The 20,328-nt window shown below is 52.4% G+C and overlaps 1 protein-coding gene across 1 annotated transcript in view; it reads right to left on the bottom strand.

Moving 5' to 3' along the window:
- Positions 1-15,479, bottom strand: part of DHX30 (DExH-box helicase 30) — a 15,796-nt gene extending 317 nt beyond the window's left edge. Inside the window, 12 exon segments of the mRNA XM_054515840.1 lie at positions 144-229; positions 232-397; positions 399-711; positions 713-832; positions 834-961; positions 1,726-1,878; positions 2,359-2,508; positions 3,485-3,611; positions 4,313-4,668; positions 6,567-6,677; positions 8,767-8,897; positions 15,317-15,479. Coding sequence (XP_054371815.1) covers positions 144-229; positions 232-397; positions 399-711; positions 713-832; positions 834-961; positions 1,726-1,878; positions 2,359-2,508; positions 3,485-3,611; positions 4,313-4,668; positions 6,567-6,677; positions 8,767-8,897; positions 15,317-15,479 — 2,004 coding nt within the window.
- Between the last annotated feature and the right edge of the window lie 4,849 nt (positions 15,480-20,328).

The raw sequence follows: 20,328 nt of genomic DNA, 5'->3' as shown, positions 1-20,328 counted from the left end.
GAGGACTGGCATGGAGTTAAAGCTAAGCAACGTCCAACAACCACAGGGAAGCAGCAGCGCCAGGCCCGAGCTGTCCCCCTGCTGACAGGCCAGAAGGCAGTGCCCCATCCATGGGGACAGCTCCCCCCTCGCTGCACCCCCACCTTGATCTCGTAGTGCCGGTGCCGGTGCCGGCCCAGCTTGGCCAGGATCTCCTCCAGGTAGTATTCCTTCACCGGGTACATGAAGCGGGCACCTTGACCACGGGGCAATCCCCAAAGTAGTGCGAGAAGCGCTGGTTGTCCCCCGTGGCGCTCATGAGCACCAGGCGCAGGTCGGGGTTCAGCTTCTGGATGCCTTTGAGCAGGATGAGCAGGAAATCCGTGTTCACGTCCCGCTCGTGCACCTCGTCCACCACCCACGTGGCTGACGCCCTCCAGGCTGGGGTTGCCCTGCAGCTTCCTGAGCAGGATGCCCACGGTGCAGAAGAGCAGGGCCCCTCCCCGGGCGGGGGGCTTGCTCTCCAGCCGCACCTGGTAGCCCACGTTCTTCCTCATGTTGGGCCCCAGCTCCTGCGCCACGCGCTGGGCCACCGAGATGGCGCTGATGCGGCGGGGCTGGGTGATGACCACGTTGCAGCGCGCGCCGCGGCCCTCCAGGATGTAGTGCTCCAGCAGCAGCTGCGGGATCCGCGTGGTCTTCCCGCAGCCCGTGTCTCCCGCGATCACCACCAGGGTTCTGCTCGATGGCTGACAGGATGGTGTCCTTGTGAGGGTCTACTGGCAGCGGGTGGCTCTCCTGCCAGGAGGCTCCTCTCCTTTTCCAGAGGGCCAGCAGGTTCTGGCTAAGGCGCATCCTCTGCTTCCAGCATGGGGATGTAGGTCTTCCCCGTGATGGCGTCGCTGATGGCACCAGATTCCTTGGTCAGGTTCATCATGTCGTCGGCAATGCGGGGCCTGGACTCCCTGATGTCCACGGGGTACTGGGGGAGAGGGAGGAAGCAGGCAAGGACAGCAAGGTTAGTGCCGGTCCTGAGAAGGACAGAAAGGAACAAGTGCCTGGAACAGACTCAGCCAGTCTGGCTTGGCCAAGGCTGTGCCAAGGTCTCCTCAGATCTTAGGTAACTCAGTCTTGCTCTGAACTGAGTTTATTTAAAGTGAGAACTAATTTAGGCAGCCCCCCGTGTGCTCCTTGCTGCATTCCCTATTTTAGGAGGGGCATTAGTGCTGCTGCCTGAACTGACAGGCACAGACCAGTAACTTCAGCTCTGCAATGCAACAGCCCCTCAAAGACAACTCTTGGAAACTATCAAGTTACACCACCACCCAGACACACAACTTATGCAAAACACAAGCTTTTGGCTAAGCCAGAAATATTCCATCTTGGCAAAAGAAAAAACTGAAGTCCCACATCCCACAGGAAGAACTACAAGGAGCAAGATGTCAGGAATTGTCTAGAACACAAATCAAAGCATTGGCCCAGGTGTTCATGGGATTAAAAGCTGCAGAACTTTTAATCAATCACATCTTTTGGATTCAACCTTAAGAATCCCAGTCTTCCAAAAGGGAAGGCCACTGCCCAGAAAGGGTCTTCCTTCCCCAAAGGGCAGCAGAGAGTGATCAGGTTTTGTGGCAACAATGAAACCATGAATTCCCTCAACATTCTGACAGGAAGCTTTCAACCACATCCAATTCCTGAAGTGAGAAGGGATCAGGCCCAGGGGATCCTCGGGGGGCTGAGCCTTACATGGTTCAGGTAGTTCTCGATCTTGCGCAGGGTGGCCTCAGGGACTTTGATGTGGCAGGGCTTCCTCTGGTTCTCACCCAGCTCCCTCAGGGAAGTCATGTTGTACATGGCATGGCTCAGGGGGTTGTTGTTCTTGTCCACCAGGCCAAGGCTCTGCAGAGAACAGGCAAACAACACCATCAGGTCGGAGGCTGCTCACACTGAGGGCTGGGATACAGAGCACTTAGATCCCATGCTTGGATAAGCCAACTCCTTACCATCCCAAACCCACCAATTCCTGCTTTTCTTGCCACAGCAAGAAACCAGACGTGATCCCACTCTAGCTCTGGAGAACCAGACACACCAGAACCAACCACCTGTCCTGATACTACACGTGCAATGTCTCAAGCAGACCCATCAGAGGAACTGCAGCCATGACTGCAAAACCCCCTTGTTGAGTCCCTTGCTGTGGTTCTGGCATGCTGTGAATCCCAAGGTTTGGAAATAGATGTTCATTAAGCATGAGCTCATTACACAAGTCAAAGCTCAGGATGTTTCCAGCGTCCCCTGGCAGGCTCAAAGCTAGTGAGTGAGGCAGAAGGAGCCTGTGTCCAGAGGCACATCCCAGGGGATGCAGCAGCCAGGGGCACTCACCTTCAGCTTCTGGCAGGCCAGAGCTGCTGCCTTGTTCTCGGCCTCCACCTTGCGCCGGCCCTTGGCAGCAAAGGTCATGGGGCAGGGCCAGCGCAGCGTCAGCTTGCAGATCTTGGTCTTGGTGCCCACCGTGCGGAACTGCATGTACTCCTGCAGGGACGACAGCAGGGGCTCTGTGGGACAGCAGGGACCAGCCAGCCCTGCCCTGGCCCTGCACAGACACCCCAACAACCCCACCTGTGCCTGGGAGCGGTGCTCAAACGCTCCTGGAGCTCTGGCAGCCTCGGGGCTGTGCCCGTTCCCTGGGGAGCCTGGGCAGTGCCAGCACCCTCTGGGGAAGAACCTTTCCCTGATCTCCCACCTAAACCTGGCCCAGCTCCAGCTATTCCCTGAGTCCTGTCCCTGGCACAGGCAGCAGAGGTTGGAGCTGCCCCTCAGGAGGAGCTGCAGCCCCTGCTGAGCTCTGCCCTCAGTCTGCTCTGCTCCAGCTGAACCAACCCTGTGACCTCAGCCATCCTCGTGTGGCCCCTCTGACCTTTCACCGTGGGTTTTTTTGCTGGATTTGTCAGATTTTGTTGAATTTTTTTAATGGAACACTAGAAGAAGGTTACTGCACTGAACTCCACCCCCCAGCTCACAAGGTGCTGTCTAAGCCAAAGTGAGAGCAGACAACTGGGGAACATCCTGAGAGCCTCAGGGTGGAGCTCAGCTCCTTTCTGCTGAGCACACGAGCCCTGGGAGGTGGGTGACACATCCTGGGAAGGAGGATCACTGGATACGGGCAAGAATGGAGCTGTGGAAAGATTCTATCAGCACGGAAGTTACACATCGCTCCCAGCAACACAAACTTGTGCTTGTTGCAGGTATATGGGGAAAGGAAACCTTAGAAAATACCTCCTTCATTCAGATAGCAGCTCCTCCACTGCCCTGGCCTCAGGAGCAACATTCCTCATAGTTCTGTTAAGACATTCCCTCAGCTCTCACCACGAAGTCTTTCCTTTGCTGTTCACACTGATTTCTCTAGGCCTAGTTTTAACCTCCCTCCTCTCCCCAGGTCTGTTTCCCAAAGAAAGCACCCAAAGTGATTCCAGTTGGAGCCCCTGACAGGGGTCAGACAGCACCTTACCTTGACTGTGGAGGAAGAGGTTGCAATCTGAATCACTTGGGCCAGGAGGTTTTTGGGAAGTGGGAACTGCGTCAGGGCACGGATGGCAGTGTTGTCATCTGTCATTTCAATGGAACTCCCTCCTCGGCTGCATGGGACAAGAGCAGAGTTGGATACAAAAGTGCCCACTTGTGCTCAGACCTGCCTCACTCCACGAGTGCTACTGAGCTCTGAAACTATTCTGTTAAAGCCCAGGTAATTCTGGTCATGGGCAGAGTCCTGCTGTCCCTTGGTACTAAAATCTGTCAGTCACAACCACCCAGCCCAATAAAGGCACCTACTGCAGAGGGATCAAACCCTCTTACACCAAGGCTACAAACCAGATGGCAATAACAGATTGAAACAGATTTAATTAATAAATAATTCTGTATTTAAAAAACACGTCATAGAAATAACCACCATCACCTACATCTCTTACAGATCTTGCTCCTGCTGCCTATTAAAAATCCAAGATCTGCGCTTATAAAGTCAAGCAGGCAGCTATGGGGGATGGAAGGGAACAGACTGAACCTTAAAACCAGGGTGGTCAAAACCTGGTGTAAGTGCACATGCACCACTTCTGGGGATGGACATGTCTTGAGGCACAGAAGAATCAGGCAGGTAACAAGACTGGCAGCAGCGTCTCCAGAGGGCAGAACTGCAGGGAACAAGTCTGTGCATTCCCTGGACGGCAGCCAGGTACCAGACCAGGCTGCCCCACTATTCCTCAGGCCCATCTCCAGCCCTCCCCAGCCACAGGAAAACCCTCCCTTGCCCCGGCCCTGGCTCAGCATTCCCAGGCAGACCCACCTGGCATCTCTGCCGGGGGTGCGGGCGTCCTGGTGCGCCATGGGCAGGTAGTCCGAGACATCGATGGCCTCCTCCTCCAGCTCCCCCTCCTCCAGCTCCCCCTCCTCCAGCTCCCCCTCCTCCAGCTCCTCCCTCCTCATGGCTTTGGGCATCCTGCCCTGCTCCATGGGCTGGATGGCGTCGTCGGGCTCCATGCGGCGCCAGCAGGTGGACAGGTCGGCGAGGGAGGGCCCGGACTTGGAGCGCCACTTGCCCTCGGAGCACCAGCGCTCGTCGGGACAGCCCAGCTGCTCGGCCAGCAGCCGGTACTTGGCGGCGTCAAAGAGCTCGTTCCGAGGGCCCAGCAAGCCCCAGCCCTGCAGAGAGACAGGGCAGCTCTGGGGACCGAGCCATGCCCTGCTGGGGAAGGGGCAGGGGCAGGGGCGGCCCCTCCTTCCCCAGCAAAGACAGAGCGAGGAAAGGCACCTGCAGGAGATCTGAACTTCCCCCACCACTGCTGTGTCCCAGGGGGAATCCCTGCCCTCCCTCCCTGCCCAGGCTATGGCTCTCAGCCCCACACAGCTCCTTAGAATGTAAAACCCCAGTAAACCCTGGCCCACCAAACTCTTGGCTATATTTATCACCCTCAAGTTTTGAAAGCACCCTCGGAGCAGGAAATGCATCTTTTTGGGAAGGCTAGTGTGAACTAGCATAATCTGGGATAATACAGGGTGAGAATTCAGGGAATGGTTTATCCCCTTCCATTTCCCAGGAACAGTTAATTATGCAAGCAGCAGGAAAATGTCCCTGACCTGTCAGGTTCTGGAGCAAGCCTGCAGTAATTAAAAACTCTCCTACCATCACCATTCAGGACTGAATCTTGCAGGAAGCTCCAGACATATTCAGAGTGCAGCATACACCATTTCAAAATTACCAGACTGCTGCAATAAGTTCTAGCTTTAATTTTAATAAATTAAAAGTTACAGCTGTAGGCCATTTAATGGCCTTAATGACCCTGTATTAGAAAAAGCTGTATTATTTTGTACTGTGGGAGTACCTAAGACACCAAATTTCACCTGGCTCACTATTCTATTCAAAGTCTCTCTATTCACTCTCTGCACTAATTAGACATTACTAATTTTCTTGAACTGATGACGTTTTAGGTAGCATTTGTAGCTCTTTCTATAGCTGTGATCACACAAGGCCTCCCATCTCAAGGGTCTTCTGCCAGGATCCAGTTTAGCTGGCAAAGAAAGCTTTGCATATTCAATCTGTGGTTTCACACGGTTGGGTTTTGGTTTAAGTTCTAAAATGCACTTCAGCCATTTCCAAAATTTGGGGAAAATACATCAGTAGGGTATTTTCCTTCCTTTGAAAACTTCCAGGGTCTCAAAGAAAGCAGGGAACTGGACTAGAGAGGATAAAACCAGGATATATTCCCAGTGAATGCTGACTGAGTGAGGTGGAATTAAGTCAGTGAGCGAGGCAAGTTTTGCTGATCACAGAATTAGAGGATCAGCTTAAGCAGCTGAAGAAGCTGAGTTTTCACACTGCCCTCCTTAACTTCTGAAGGCTGGCTACTTCCTTAAAGAGCATCCTGATCTACAAGCAAATCAAAAGCTGTCTCACTGCCAGAGCATCCACAGTATCTTCTCCTGAGCACAGAGATATGCCTGTTCCCACTGAACAGATTAACAGGGAACTCCAAAATCAGTCTCACTTGCTCAAAGTAACACAGAACCACCGGGGCAGAGCTGGAGATAAAACTGCATCTTTTTCTCAGCTATAAAACTGCTTCAAGAGTGACCTTTATAGTTTTACTGGGCCTGTTTGATAGTGGCTGCACACACCCATTTCCAGCCATAAATAAGTGCCAAACAAAGCATAACTGTAGAGCAATAGTAAATTACTACATGTAATTGTCACACTGGCTTTGATGAAGAGGAAACAGGAGGCTCTGAAGGTCCTACAACTGCACACACACCCAGCTGCACTGGCAGGAGTGGGAGTTAGTGACCAGCAAACCCACCTGAGGGAAACTCTATTCACTGCAGAGGCTAAGGAGCTGATTAAGGTCCAGGACAAAAGGAACAAGGACCAGGACTACCTGGAGCAAGTGGGATCTTAAGCTCAAATGGATTCAGACTCAGGTCTCTGAGTACCAGAGGGGCCCCCTAAGGGAGTGCACAGGCAAGAAGAAGGAGCTCCCACAGCAGGGCAGGCTGGCTGCACAGGGCAGGGTGAGCCTGGCCAGCTGAGCAGCAGCAGAGCCCACCTTGAAGAGCTGGCACGCTGCAGCCGCCGCCTGCCGCTCCGCGTCGATCTTCTTGGTCCCATAGCCCTCCACTTCCACATTCTTGGGCCACTTTATATGGAGAGTGACTTTCTGAAAGGCAAGGAGAGCCACAGGGTGAGCTGGGCAAGCTCTCCCCTCCAGCAGAGCACACCCACTCCATCCATCTCTGCACTCCAGGCAAAGAGGAGAAATGCAGAAGAGCACTGAACATAGTGCTGTGTTGGTCCCTTCAGGGGAGCTCCATGGCAGGAGCTCTGCAGGAAAAGGCTGAGCAGGGCACAGGGGTGCCACAGCCCCACAGGAGCTGCGGGGCTGGGGTCCAGCACGGGCTGTGGTGCCACAAGGTGTCAGCTCCCAGGGATAAATGCCAGGAGCACATTACAGGAACAATTCCATCGCAGGGCTGTCCCTCTGCTCACTGCAGCAGCCAGAGCATGCCCTGGAGCAGATCCCCTCTCCAACCCCTTCCAGCTGCAACAGCCAGGCAATCTTCCCAGCTGCTTCCTCCCTGTGATGGAAGCAGCACAGGACTGCCTCAGCTCCCAGGCACCCCAGCACTCACAGGGCACAGGAGCACCCAGCTCCAGCCCAACACTGGCAGAAGCACAGCCCCAGCACAGCTCCTGCAAGGGAGCACCAAAAACCTGCAGAGGCAAAGAATGCTGAGAGCTGAACTTGGTCCTCTTCAAAGAAGTGCTGCAAATCAAGAGCTCGCCCAGCTCCCAGCCCTGCAGATGCCACAAGGCTCCAAGAGGGAAAGGCCCAGGGAATTCTCTCCTGCTTGTGCAGCACAGATGAAAGGCAGCAGTGGATCCCCCAGGGCTGGAGCACAGGCTCCCGACTCCCCAGCACCTGGCTGCCTGCCTTCCTGCCCCTCAACCTGGCTCAGCAGGGAATTGCTATGGGTTCTGCCTCAGGCACAGCCTGGAAAGCACAGACCTGCTGGGAAAAAAGGTGTCTCAGGAAGGCCAGGTGCTCACAAACCCCTGTTCACATCCAACAAGAGCTCTCTAGGCTCCCACCTGTCCTTCTGTCTACATTTGCTGGGTTGCTTTTTCTTTGTGAGTCAACGCTCATTTCTTTCCCAAGGCTCCTGTATCTCCTTTATAATTTTCCTGGTTTAGTTTTTTGTTTTAATCTGAAGTTACTCTCCACATTAATCTATTTAAGTGCTGGCAAGAATGGGAAGCAATTACACAAACTAAAGTGATGAGGCACTGCCTGGGGTACTCCAAATTTTAGGGATGAGGCACTGGCTACGGTCTTCCAAAATTTAAGTTGGGAAACTGCACTACTGCTTGAGAAAGAGCAAGAAAAACAAACACAAATAATGAAGAACTCTGAAGTAACATTACTAATGTATCCCCTAAAACCAGGGATGCTTAAAAAGGATGTGGCAATAAAAACTGTCTGGGAAATTTTAGACAGAATGTTATTGGAAAATGTTAAGCCATCAGAAGTGAGTCTTTTCCTGGAATGTAGGTTACAGTTAAACTTCAGCTGGAAAGGGCTTTCAGCTCTGGAATGAGAGCCGGTGTGACAGGGGGAGGCACAGCCTTGACCATGGAGCACCATTAGGTAAGAATTCCTGCTCAGTTCATAGCCCACACCTGGATTTGGGCCTCGGGCATCCCAGTGACAGCTCAAACTACCTGGCAAACTGTTTGCTTGGAATTCCTCTGCTTCTTTTAACAAACAGAGAGGCTGCGTTTCATTCTGCTCTGAAGCCTCCCTCCATTGCAAAGAAACTCCTCCTTTCTGCTCACAATTGGACATTTTAGGCTTCGGAATTTGTTCTACTGGAATTTACAATCAAATCTAGGGGTCCTAAGGGCTAAAATACAGCTTTTAAATCTTAATTTTCTCAGGTAGTAGGATACCTTTAAGCACAGACTATGTGTCTTTCTGCTGAGAAAGGCCAGATACAGCAAGTCACTTAAAATAAAAATATCCACACAAAAAGAGGAACAGCACCTGCCCTTATACACCTTTAAAGCACATGAAGATCAGGAAAAATAGGAAGGAGTGAGAATATTTCTTGTTTGAAAGATTATCACACAACTTTTAAGTGGGATTAAAACTCTCATATGTTTTTCTCTGGGAAGTTACTTCCAGGATTAGCAGTTCTGTGGCTCCCTTCCCACTCTCTGTGTCCCACCCTTCCAGCAGCAAGGATTACCTTTTTCCTTGGCCCGTTAGTGTGGATGTACACCAGCTTGTCCCTGGCATGGGAAATGCCCAGGGCTCGGCCAATCACACTGTTGAGCAAGTTTTTAGGCTGTGGAAATTCCTTTAGCAAATCTCTGGAATCTGGAACAAAAAAAAAGAAGAGGAATGAAATGTCTCCCAATTGCTGTGCAGTCCCATCCAGAGGTGTGCTCCAGCACTGGCTCAGAGGGGAGGACGGGGACAGAGAGAGGGTCCAGGGTTCACCTGCAGTATCTCCAGATACCACTGAGCTCCCAAATCCCTGAGGTTGGGAGAGACCTCCAGGATCATCAAACCCACCCTGCGCCCAATGCCCACCTTGTCCCCAGCCCAGAGCGCTGAGTGCCACCTCCAGGTGTTCCTGGGACACCTCCAGGGATGGGCACTGCAAACCTCCCTGGACAGTGCCAAGGCCTGAGCTCCCTTTCCATGGGGAAATTCCCAATTTCCACCCTGAGCCTGCCCTGGCCCAGCCTGAGGCCGTTCCCTCTGCTCCTGTCCCTGTGCCCTGGAGCAGAGCCCGACCCCCCCGGCTGTGCCCTCCTGGCAGGGGCTGTGCAGAGCCACAAGGGCCCCCTGAGCCTCCTTTGCTCCAGGCTGAGCCCCTGCCCAGCTCCCTCAGGGATTCTGCAGCCCCTGCCCAGCTCCCTCAGGGACTCTGCAGCCCCTGCCCGGCTCCCTCAGGGATTCTGCAGCCCCTGCCCAGCTCCCTCAGGGATTCTCCAGCCCCTGCCCAGCTCCTCAGGGATTCTGCAGCCCCTGCCCAGCTCCCTCAGGGATTCTGCAGCCCCTGCCCAGCTCCCTCAGGGATTCTGCAGCCCCTGCCCAGCTCCCTCAGGGATTCTGCAGCCCCTGCCCAGCTCCTCAGGGATTCTGCAGCCCCTGCCCAGCTCCCTCAGGGACTCTGCAGCCCCTGCCCAGCTCCATTCCCTGGACTCACTCCAGCCCCTCCAGGGCTCTCCTGCTGGAGGGGCCCAGAGCTGCCCCCAGGGTTCCAGGGGGTCCCTCAGCAGGGCCAGCACAGGGGACAATCCCTGCCCTGGGCTCGTGTCCAGCTGCTGTCACCAGCATGGAGCCAGTGCTGTTTCCCCACCAGCTCTGTTTGTCACTCCTTGATATCAAAACCCAACTGAGCAGTGACAACTTTGCACAATTTGGGTGTTTGCAACATCCCCCCCCAGCCACGGGTTAAATCCAGGGTCTCACAAGGTACACATCAGATCCAACCAGCAGAGGAACATGCAAAAATGCCTGAGGACTTCCTCCTGAAATGACTGAGAACGCTGGATTAGAGCCTGGGAATGTGGTTTAGTTCTGAACTGCCCAGAGAACCTCCTGGAGAGAAGTCTGCCAACAGTGTTTGGGGACACAGCAGCCCCAGGGGCAGCAGGACAGAGGACACTGGCCCCTGCCCCACAGGGAAATGCTGCTCAGGGTACAGCAGGGAGGGGATGTTCATGGTCACAGCAAATCACTCGATAATAATAATAATAATAATAATAATAATAATAATAATAATAATAACAACAACAAAGTCCCACTGCCCCAGACAGAGCCATGTCACACCCACCTCCCGTCCCAGCCTCAACTTTGGCAGTGAGGGAGCTGCTCCAGCTGCTCTCACCTGCACCACTGCCATGGCCAGCACTGGGAAGGGCCTTTTTTTGCAGCAGCAGGTCCAGCGAGATGAGACCAATGTGATAACAATTCCAGATGTTCCTGCAGCTCACAAACAGGGAGTGGAGAGGGGCAGCTGCCCCTTCTCCCAGGCTGCAGCACTCCCAAGCCAGATGTGCAGGGAGCCAATCTGCAGCCCTAACCCCACAGAAAGCTAAGGCAGGAAAAGGAAACCCACACGTTTGTGCTGGGCTCACAAGTGAATCAGCCAGCACAGTCCTGCAGGTACCCAAAGCAGCACAAGGGAACAGAGGGATGGGATCTCTTCTCTGCAGGAGCAAGCACAGCTCATTCCTCATTCAGCCTCATCCCACACACCCTCCCCGGGCAGCCAGGACTCGGTAACCTCCCTGCACACCGCCCTGGGGTGAGCATTCCCTTTCAGAGAGCCTCTAAATCCCCTGCAGGAATCCAGGGTAAGTTTCAGCAATGAATCAGAAGCCAGCTCAGAAATCACTGGTACCATCAGAAACCAGAATTTCCAACTGAGCCACCAAAGGCGAGGAGAAACGAGGAGCCAAGAGTCACCCACTTGAGCAGCACCAAGATGTGCCACCATGGCCTGCTGGGAACTGGTTCTGGAGTTACTGCCATGAACAAACACAGGAACTGCAGACAGACCCACAATGGTGTGGGTTGGAAAGATCCTGGAAGATCTTCCATTCATTTATTTAACAGCTGGGCAGGGGCACCTTCCACCATCCCAGGCTGCCCCGAGCCCATCCAGCCTGGCCTTGGACGCTTCCTGAGATGCTCCAGGCAAGGAGAGCTCAGGAGAGGCTCTGTCCCACAGGCAGTGCAGGAGATGCTCTCTGGGAAGCTGCTCACTATGATGCTGTCCCAGGAGGGCCCAGCTGGAAGGAAACAAGTGGGAAACCACAGGAGGTTCAGAGAGAGCAGAGCTCTGCTGTGCCACTGCAGGCCTGCCACTGCCTTGGACATTGGCTAAGGAGAACAAAAAGCCATTGCTGATGCCATCACCCTCCCCAGCAAAACCCAGCAGCCTGGAACACAGCTCAGCACACAACATGCACTGGTGACACTCAGATTTGAAACTGCCTCTTGCAAACTATAGAAGAACCACCTGGATCTTGAGAAATGCTTTCAGTAGCCTTGGATAACTCCAGGGGAAATGCAGGAATTACTCTGATTTATGAGCATGATTTGTCCATGAATTACCTTCTATATATTGGCTAAGGGAGAAGGAAAATGGTCTCAGCCTTACGAAAAACTATGAGCCAATTTTGTGTAATTATACAGCAAATGTGCTATTTCTATCTACTGAAGCAAGTTCCTCTACATTCAGACTTAGGCCTGCTCAGGAAAACTGGAAAAGTGTCCAAGATTTTGGCACTCTGCAGTTCTATTCCATTCCACATTGGTGGGACTAACAGAGGGAGGAGCAGTGACACGACTCCCAAAGGCACCATTCAATTCACTAATTAAAAAGAAAAGCAAAAAGCAAATCTCCAGCACCAGCCTGGTGATTTGGCTTCCAGTTGTTTCCTCTTTCACAACAATAACCTGGGACATTCTGTGATAAGAGGTGCAAGAAGCACATTTTTATAATGCCCCCCAAGTGCAATTACCTGTGACAGAGGCAGTTTCTCACATTCTGAGGCGATTCCTCGGTGAAGACTTAACAGGGTAAATATTTAATCTGCTCTAGAGGGGAGAATGGGATCTCTGACTGACAAAGCCCAGTTGTGGTGCCAGCTCAGGCCTGGAATTCCCAGCAAGGTGCAGGGCTCTCTCCCCAGCTGACACTGCCCCATCCAGCAGCACGTTCTGACTGTGCCAAGGGCTGCTGGATCACCTTCAGCCCGTTCCTGCCCCAGGTCCAGAGCTGAAAGGATCTCATCCTGCAGGAAGCCATCCCATCCCTCCCTTGGAGCTTTTACTGAAACAACCCCAACTGCAGAACTGCATCTGCAGGATGTTCCCTTCCCTGCCAAATGGGATTTGCAGCAAGGAGTGTCTCGGGTCCGCCACAGCTGAGGGTGGATGTCTGGGTGGGAATTGTGTCCGTGCGCGCACAAGGAGCACAACCCAATACTCCCCAAACAGCCACACACGACACCCAAACCACAGCCCTGAGAGCAGGAAGGAATATTAAAAGCCTGTCTTGGAGAGCAGACAAGTCAGGGTGGGGCTATCAAAGAAGCCAATTAACTAATTAAAGTTCCTCAAAGCCAGTGAGTGCTTTAGCTTAATTTGATTGTGAAAGTCCAGGATAATTCCAAGCTGCACTGAAAACCACAAAGAGCAGACCCCAAAACCAACAAACCACCCAGCTGGAGTGGCCCAGCCTCCTCCAAACCCGAGGAGTGGAAACACTCAGGTACCAGAGCACAAACAAAACAGCCCAAAGTCTTCTTCAAGGAGGACAGAGGAGACCCATCAGTGTCTCTCTTCTCTCCAATTCTACTCCCTGGAAAAGCAACAAATGAGCACCAAGGACAAACTGTCAAAGACAAAAGTCCTCAAGATAGGATAAATTCAAGCAATAAATCCAAATGTGTTTCCAAGACATCAAAAATCCCCAAGGAAGAAAAAAAGCCCTGTGGCTCCACAGTATCCATTTCACAAGGAATTAGCCCAGACATGTTCCACGGCAGAGATGGAGGGAGACACAGAAGGTTCCACCTGGCAGCTTAGCTTAGAGTACACCAAAGCATGGCTTTTGGGGAATTTGGGGGTTTTAAACCATCCCCAGCCATCCTGACCAGGGCTCCTTTCAACACACACAGAATAAACCCCACGGGCAGCTCCTGGCTGAAGGAGAGCTCAGGGAACAATGAGCAGGCTCCTCCAAAAGCAAGTGGGACCAGCTGAGGAGGAGCAGTGGCCAAACTCCCCCTTGGAGCCACTGGGGCTGCTCAGGAACCTGCCCTGCTCCAGAGCTGCAGCCCAAATTCTGCTGAGTTCTACAGGACAAATTTATAATCAGTGACACAGGAGGGCTCCTGGAGCAAACCCAAGGGCAGGGGCACATCAGCCTCAGGAACAAAGGGGAAGGGATCCAGGAAGGGATCCAGAGCTGCAGCCCAAATTCTGCTGAGTTCTACAGGACAAATTTCTAATCAGTGACACAGGAGGGCTCCTGGAGCAAACCCAAGGGCAGGGGCACATCAGCCTCAGGAACGAGGGGGAAGTGACTGAGCTCCCCAACCCCACTGTGTGAGCCAAAACCCTGCAGCCTCAGATAACAACATGGATCTAACAGTGACTTTTTGAAGCTGGCCTGGGTCTCAGTGGATTTCCATATTTGCATCCAAGGCTAATAACAAAGCAGCCAAATGATGACAGCTAATGAGACATCAGCCCACAAGCTGAGGGCTCAGAACCCACCTCAGAAAGAGCTTTTCCAAATGACATTTATGATCTCCACGTGTTCAAGGAGCAGCTGGACAGGTAGGGCAGGTTCACAACACCCTGAGGGCTTTTATTTGCTCATCCAAAACAAATCTATTATTGGAAACAATTCCAGCATCACCACACTCCCATCTCAAGATCAAGAGCCTTCCATGGTCAATCCTCCATACAAACTGGGAGGATGAGTGAACTAAAGACCAAAAATAAACGTTCTCAGGGACTGCCTGAAAACACTTTGGAAAAAAGTGATGAGAGATAAAGTACAAAAGAGGAAAGAAAAAAAATCCTGGTTTATTCCTTTTCTCAGGCAACACCTGAAGCAGCTCATTAAATAATTTGGGGTGGTTCAGTACCTGCTTTAGCAGGCAGATAATTTGCTCTGTTGAACAGCTTGAATGCAACAACCGAAAGACCATCCCACTCTGAGCTCCAAGATAAAACTCAGCAGCTTCTGAAAGACAAATGGAACCAAGACCCAAAGAATCCAGAAAATACTGAGGAAAATAATGACTTTAATAATGCTGGAACACGGGGAAAAAAAAAAAAAAAAGCCCAACACAGAAGCATGAGGGCTGAGAAAAAAAAGAAAACGTTCAAATATAATAACACTCCAAATTTCCAAAATGCAGCCCACGAAAGAAAACTGAAACCAAAACAGCGACTATTGTAAGGAAAAATGGTTCAAGTCACAACCTCTGGCACAAAACCACTCGCATCCCTCCAAGCTCCAAGTGTTCTCCACGCTCCATAACCCAACAAAAAGCGACTCAAAACACGGCACCGAACGCGAGTTTTAAACATTCTTTTACAGCAGCGACAACTCCGATGCCATTCACCCTTCCCACCGGGGCCCGCTCAGCCCTGACATCCAACCGGGACAATCCTCCAGGCTGCGGCCAGAGCCGTGAGCCCCGGCGGGCTCCGGGGCCGCTGCAGGACCGGGCCCGGTGCCGCGGAGCTGCCCGGGGCTCCAGCCCGGGGCTCCCGCTGTCCAGGGCTGCTGCCCGGGCGGATCCGCGGGATGCCGCGCACAGAGAGCGGGGAACGGCCCTAACGGCCCGCCCGGCCCAGCCGCTCTCCTGCCGCAGCTCCACGGGGATTCTCCTCTCGCGTCAGCCACCGGAGGCGGCCGGAGTTTCGCCCAGGCCCGGCTCGGCGACCTTGAGGGGAATCACCGGGGAAACCCAAGTGCGGCCAACAAAGGCCCGCGGGGGCGGCCCCGCAGCGGCTCCGCGGTGCCCCCGGCGCCCCCCGGTACCTGCGCAGCTCGGCGGCTCCTCTCCCTGGCCGCGCATCCCGGTCCCGGCGGAGCCGCGGGAAGAAGGGAGGGAGGGAGGGTGGGAGGGATGGAGGGAGGGAGGGAGGGATGTGGCGGCTCCCCCGCCCCGCCGCGGGCCCGAGCTCGCCCCTCCCTTCCGCTGCGCGAACGCCGCGCGGGGCCCCGAGCGCCGGCCGGGCCCGCCGCTCACCCTGCGCCACCTCAGGCTCCTCCTCGTCCTCCTCGTCCCGGCGGGGCTCGGCGGGCCCGCGCGGGGCCGAGCAGAGCCCGCGGGGAGCCGCGCAGGGCCCGCGGGGGCCGCGGCACAGGCGCAGCGGCGCCGCCGCCTGCAGCAGCAGCCCCAGCGCCGCCATCTTGGGCCGCCCCGCGCCCGCGGGCAGCGCAGGGGCCGCGGCGGCAGCGCCCCCCGGCGGGCGGGAGGACCGGGAGCGCCCGGCCCGGCGGGAACGGAGCGGGCACGGGGCGGGGAGAGGGACGGGGGAAAGACAGGGAGCTGCTGTCCCGGCCGTGGCCGGAGCCCGCGGCATTGCCAGGGCTCCAGAGCCGTGGGGCACCGGGAATTGCGGCCGGGGAGCACCGGGAATTGCGGCCGTGGGAGTGATGCCTTGTGACGGCTGACTTAGAACAGAGGCTACACAGAGATAAATAATAAAGTAGGTATTCCCGGTAGAATCTATAAAAGCACCGGGAATTGTGGCCGTGGGAACACCGGGAATTCCGGCCGGGGAATATCGGGAATTGTGGCTCTGGAGCAGGGGGAATTGCGGCCGGGAATACCGGGAATTCCAGCTCTGGAGCACCGGGAATTGCGGCCCTGGAGCCCCCGGAATTGCGGCCGGGAGCACCGAGAACTGCGGCAGGGGAATATCGGAAATTCCAGCCGGGAGCACCGAGAACTGCGGCAGGGGAATATCGGAAATTCCAGCCGGGAGCACCGGGAATTGGGTCGAGGAATATCGGGAATTCCAGTCGGGAACACCGGGAATTGCGGCCGGGGAATATCGGGAATTGCGGCCGGGAACATCGGGAATTGCGGCCGGGGAATATTGGGAATTGCGGCCGGGAACATCGGGAATTGCGGCCGGGGAATATCGGGAATTGCGGCTCTAAAGCACCGGGAATTGCGGCTCTGGAGCACCGGAGCACGCAGAGCCATGTCGCACCCTCCCGTATCCCTAAAATCCAGCTGCTCCTGCAGCCCGTTATTCGCTAATATTTGAGACAAACAAATGGAAAAAAATTAAAATCTTTATCAGCTTCAAATATTTTAAAGAACTTAAAATCTTAAATATTTATCAAATCTTAAATCTATACAATCTAAAATGAAAACCTTTGATAAAAATCTTGGAATCTTCATGAAATAAATCAGCGCCTCCTCGCTTCTCCCAGCTAACTCCTCCTGTTACTCAGTTCTACATGAATTATTTCATATAATAATTCAGGTATAAAATTCTTAAGGCTGTGGAGCTGGTTGAAATTCCCACCCTACAGGAGTATTTATTTAAATCTGATTTTTTTTTTTCCTAAGCAATTAATCTGTATCAGCCCTGGCTGTATTGGGATTACCATTAAGTTTTGCATTTCTTTAAACCAGGGTCTCATTTTTATGTCAAAGACTTTATTACTGAGTATTTTGTGTGTAAAGTGAAAATTAACATGAATGCCTGGTAAAGCATCATGATGCAAAAGGGGTTTTTTTACATGTTTTTGTTTTGATTTTGGGTTTTTTTCCTGATTCTTAAAATAATCTTCAATAAGGCAAAAAATACTAACTAATACAATGGCACAGTTCAGTTTTACAAAGCCTTGGCTCCAGGAGAAGAGGTTCAAGAAAAATAAAGTTATAAAATAAAACCCTTTAGGAAAAAGGAAAAAAGAAAAAAACAAAACAAGCTAAAAAATGAAAAAAAAGAAAAAAGAGAAAAAAAAGAAAAAATTTAAAAAAAAAACTTTAGAAGAGTTGAACACTCAAAAAAAGTCTTATTACTCCAAGTTTGCCTTCTCCTGTATTCTCTTTTTAGAACCTCTGAATTAGCTGCTGATTTGTCTTTATAGGTTCTTTTACTTAAAAAAAAAAAACAACCAAAAAAACCCACAAACAAACAACCCCCCCCAAATGTAAACACAAACCCAGATCTTGAATCAGCACCAGATGACCAAAAAAAAAACCAGTTTTTTTTTTAAAGACTTTAAGTTATTCTGGCATTGGATTACAAATTTTAAGGAATTGGTCCACTAAAATGGGAAAAATCATTCAAAACCGATTGTTCATTCAAAAATCATCCAAAGATCACCCAGACCACTAAAAAGGAAAACTCATCCCACTGAAGGGAATTAATCCTGGGTTAATCTTGTGACAGCACGTTGCACAAACTATTATTTTTACTGTTTTACTGTGTTTTTTACTATTTTATTTAGGAATAAACTGAGGTGGTTTGGAAATCAAATCTTCAAGGAGGACTGGAAGGAAAGGGAAGCTGGAAAACCTTGGGAACACACGGGCAGGGGCTGGAAAAGCTGGGAAACCTTGGAAACACATGGGCAGGGGGCTGGAAAAGCTGGGAAATCTTGGAAACAGACAGAGGGCTGGAAAAGCTGTGGAAAATCTCAGAAACAGGGGGCTAGAAAAGCTGGGAAACCTCAGAAACACACAGGTAGGGGCTGGAAAAGCTGGGAAAACCTTGGAAACACACACAGGGGGCTGGAAAAGCTGGGAAAACCTTGGAAACACACACAGGAGGCTGGAAAAGCAGGGAAATCTTGGAGAAAAACAGACAGGGAGCTGGAAAAGCTGGGAAACCTTGGAGAAACAGGGGGAGGGGGCTGGAAAAGCTGGGGAAAATCTCAGAAACAGGAGGCTGGAAAAGCTGGGAAAGTCTCGGAAACACAGACAGGGGGCTGGAAAAACTGGGAAAACCTTGGGAACACACGGGCAGGGAGCTGGGAAAACCTTACGAACACACGGGTAGGGGCTGGAAAAGCTGGGAAAACCTTAGGAACACACGGGCAGGGGCTGGAAAAGCTGGGAAAACCTTAGGAACACACGGGTAGGGGCTGGAAAAGCTGGGAAAACCTTGGGAACACACGGGCAGGGGGCTGGAAAAGCTGGGAAAACCTTAGGAACACACGGGTAGGGGCTGGAAAAGCTGGGGGAAGAGGCTGCCAGGCAGTCCCAGCGTGCAGGGACAGTCAGGGCTGAGGAGGGCTGCTGGTTTGTCACCGAAAATGATATAAAAAATTATCTTGTGGGCACAGAAGCAGCAGTGAAGAGTCAATTTATTACAAAATTGCAGAAGTCACCCATGCCAGGTATCTTTGTTTTGCAGGGAGCAGCGTGAGCCAGCACAGGCAGCATCTCCAGAGCCGTCCCCCAGCTCTGGCAGCTCCTGGGCTGCACCTGCCCCTCCAGCCAAGGCTGTGCAGAGGCAGCAGCTCCTTAAGGAGCCAAGTGTCGTTCAGGAATTCCTTCATCCCCAGGGCTGGAGCATCCCAGAGTCCCACAGGCAGCCTGGCCATGACAAACCACCAGCCCTCAGCAGGGAAGTTCCATCTCTCCAAGCCCTCTGGCAGGGTCTGGGGGAGCAGAGGGGCTTTGCTCCCAGCTGAGGTGACTTTGTACACAATTCCTGCCCTAGACTGGGAAGAATTCTGGGATTTTTAGTATAAATTCAGCTAAATCCCAGTGCTGGTGGCTCAGAGCAGGGCACTGACAGGAGTGGCGGGGTCACTGCTGGGTTTCCTGAGTGCCAGGGGAAGGATGAATTGCCTGGGATGGAGGGAGGGTCCCTCTGCCTCAACCAGAGCTGGAATATTTTAGTCCATTCTATCCACTAAGACCAAGAGCTCAGGAAAGATGCACAAGTTAAAACAGGAAACAGGGACTGGAGGGATTTCTGAGGACAAAATATGATAGAAAGGAAGGCTGGCAAAGCAATGGCAGGGCTAAGAGCCATAGTGACAGGATCACAGGATCAAATCCCAAGGACAAAGAACCCTTGGAGCTGGTACTGAGGGACACAGGAATATCTAGGAGGACAAAATTAAAAGGGAAAAAGCCTGTACTTGAAGCTGAACAGCAAAGAATGTCCAGTGTCTGTGGATAACACGGCAGGGCTCCTCCCTGCCCAATCCCACTGCTGCCCTGAAATCCTGCCCTGTCCCAGCCTCCTGCCACATCCCCTCGGTGCTGCAGCCCCAGGACACAGCTGAGCTCCCTCCTCACACCAAGAACTCCTCCTCCTCCTCCTCAGGCCCTGCTCCAGCTCCCCCTGGAGCACAGGAACCCCCCGGCTGTGGCAGCTCCTACCTTTGAGGGAATTCAGCGAGAACATCTCCATCCCGGCGGGAAGGGCGTTCCTGGGACAGCAGCAGGGAGACAAAGAAACTGAGGTTAGAATGGCTATTTCCTTTCAAATGCTTCTGCTTTGGCTCTGGGGTGAAAATGAGGGGGTTTTAAAAGCCTTTTAGGCCAGGATGAAGTAGATTATTGCCATTATTCTCCTTAAAGGGAAAGAAAAAACCAGGAGAAGAAAGAGAACTGTACTTCTGATAATGTTCTTTACTGAAACTGTGTTAAACTTCCTATTTATAACTTTCACACAAATAAGAAAACCAACTTTGTTTTGGGGTGTTTTATCTGTCATGCCAAGTATTAAATACACTGCAGGGATTCTTGGAAACGGTAACAAGGATTTTCTATAAACTCAGATCAGATGGGTGAGGACTGAAGGTCAGCATTTACACACAAAGTTGGTTTGGAGCTGCACTTCCATGATCCTGGTGGATCCCTTCCAAGCCAGGATATTCTGGGATTCTGTGGACATTAACTGTCCCCATCAATGACTTCCTGTGCATGCAATTAATAGCCTGCAATTATCATTCCAATTATTCACTTTTGCTTTCAATAAGACAAAATTACTTCGGTAGAAAAAAAAAAAAAATAAAAAAAAAAAAAAGCTTCAAATAAACCCACCCCATTTTCTGGCCACATCTCTGGATGTGACACCTTGTCCATGGTTCCTTCCCCACGGACACACAGACACCAACCTGCCCTGGCTGCCAGGGCCACACCTGGCCTTTTCCAAGGTGAAATCAATAAAAACAGAGCAAACTGACTTGGCAAAAATGAAACCCCACGTGTGCTGTGGTGAATCTCGGAGGGAATGTCCCTGGTGTGATAAATCACTGCAGGGAACAACGTCA

The sequence above is a fragment of the Molothrus ater genome, chromosome 1 (genome assembly GCF_012460135.2).
Source record: "Molothrus ater isolate BHLD 08-10-18 breed brown headed cowbird chromosome 1, BPBGC_Mater_1.1, whole genome shotgun sequence".
Taxonomy (NCBI): domain Eukaryota; kingdom Metazoa; phylum Chordata; class Aves; order Passeriformes; family Icteridae; genus Molothrus; species Molothrus ater.
Note: the sequence above shows the minus strand (reverse complement) of the source record. Positions and strands in the feature narration are given on the sequence as shown.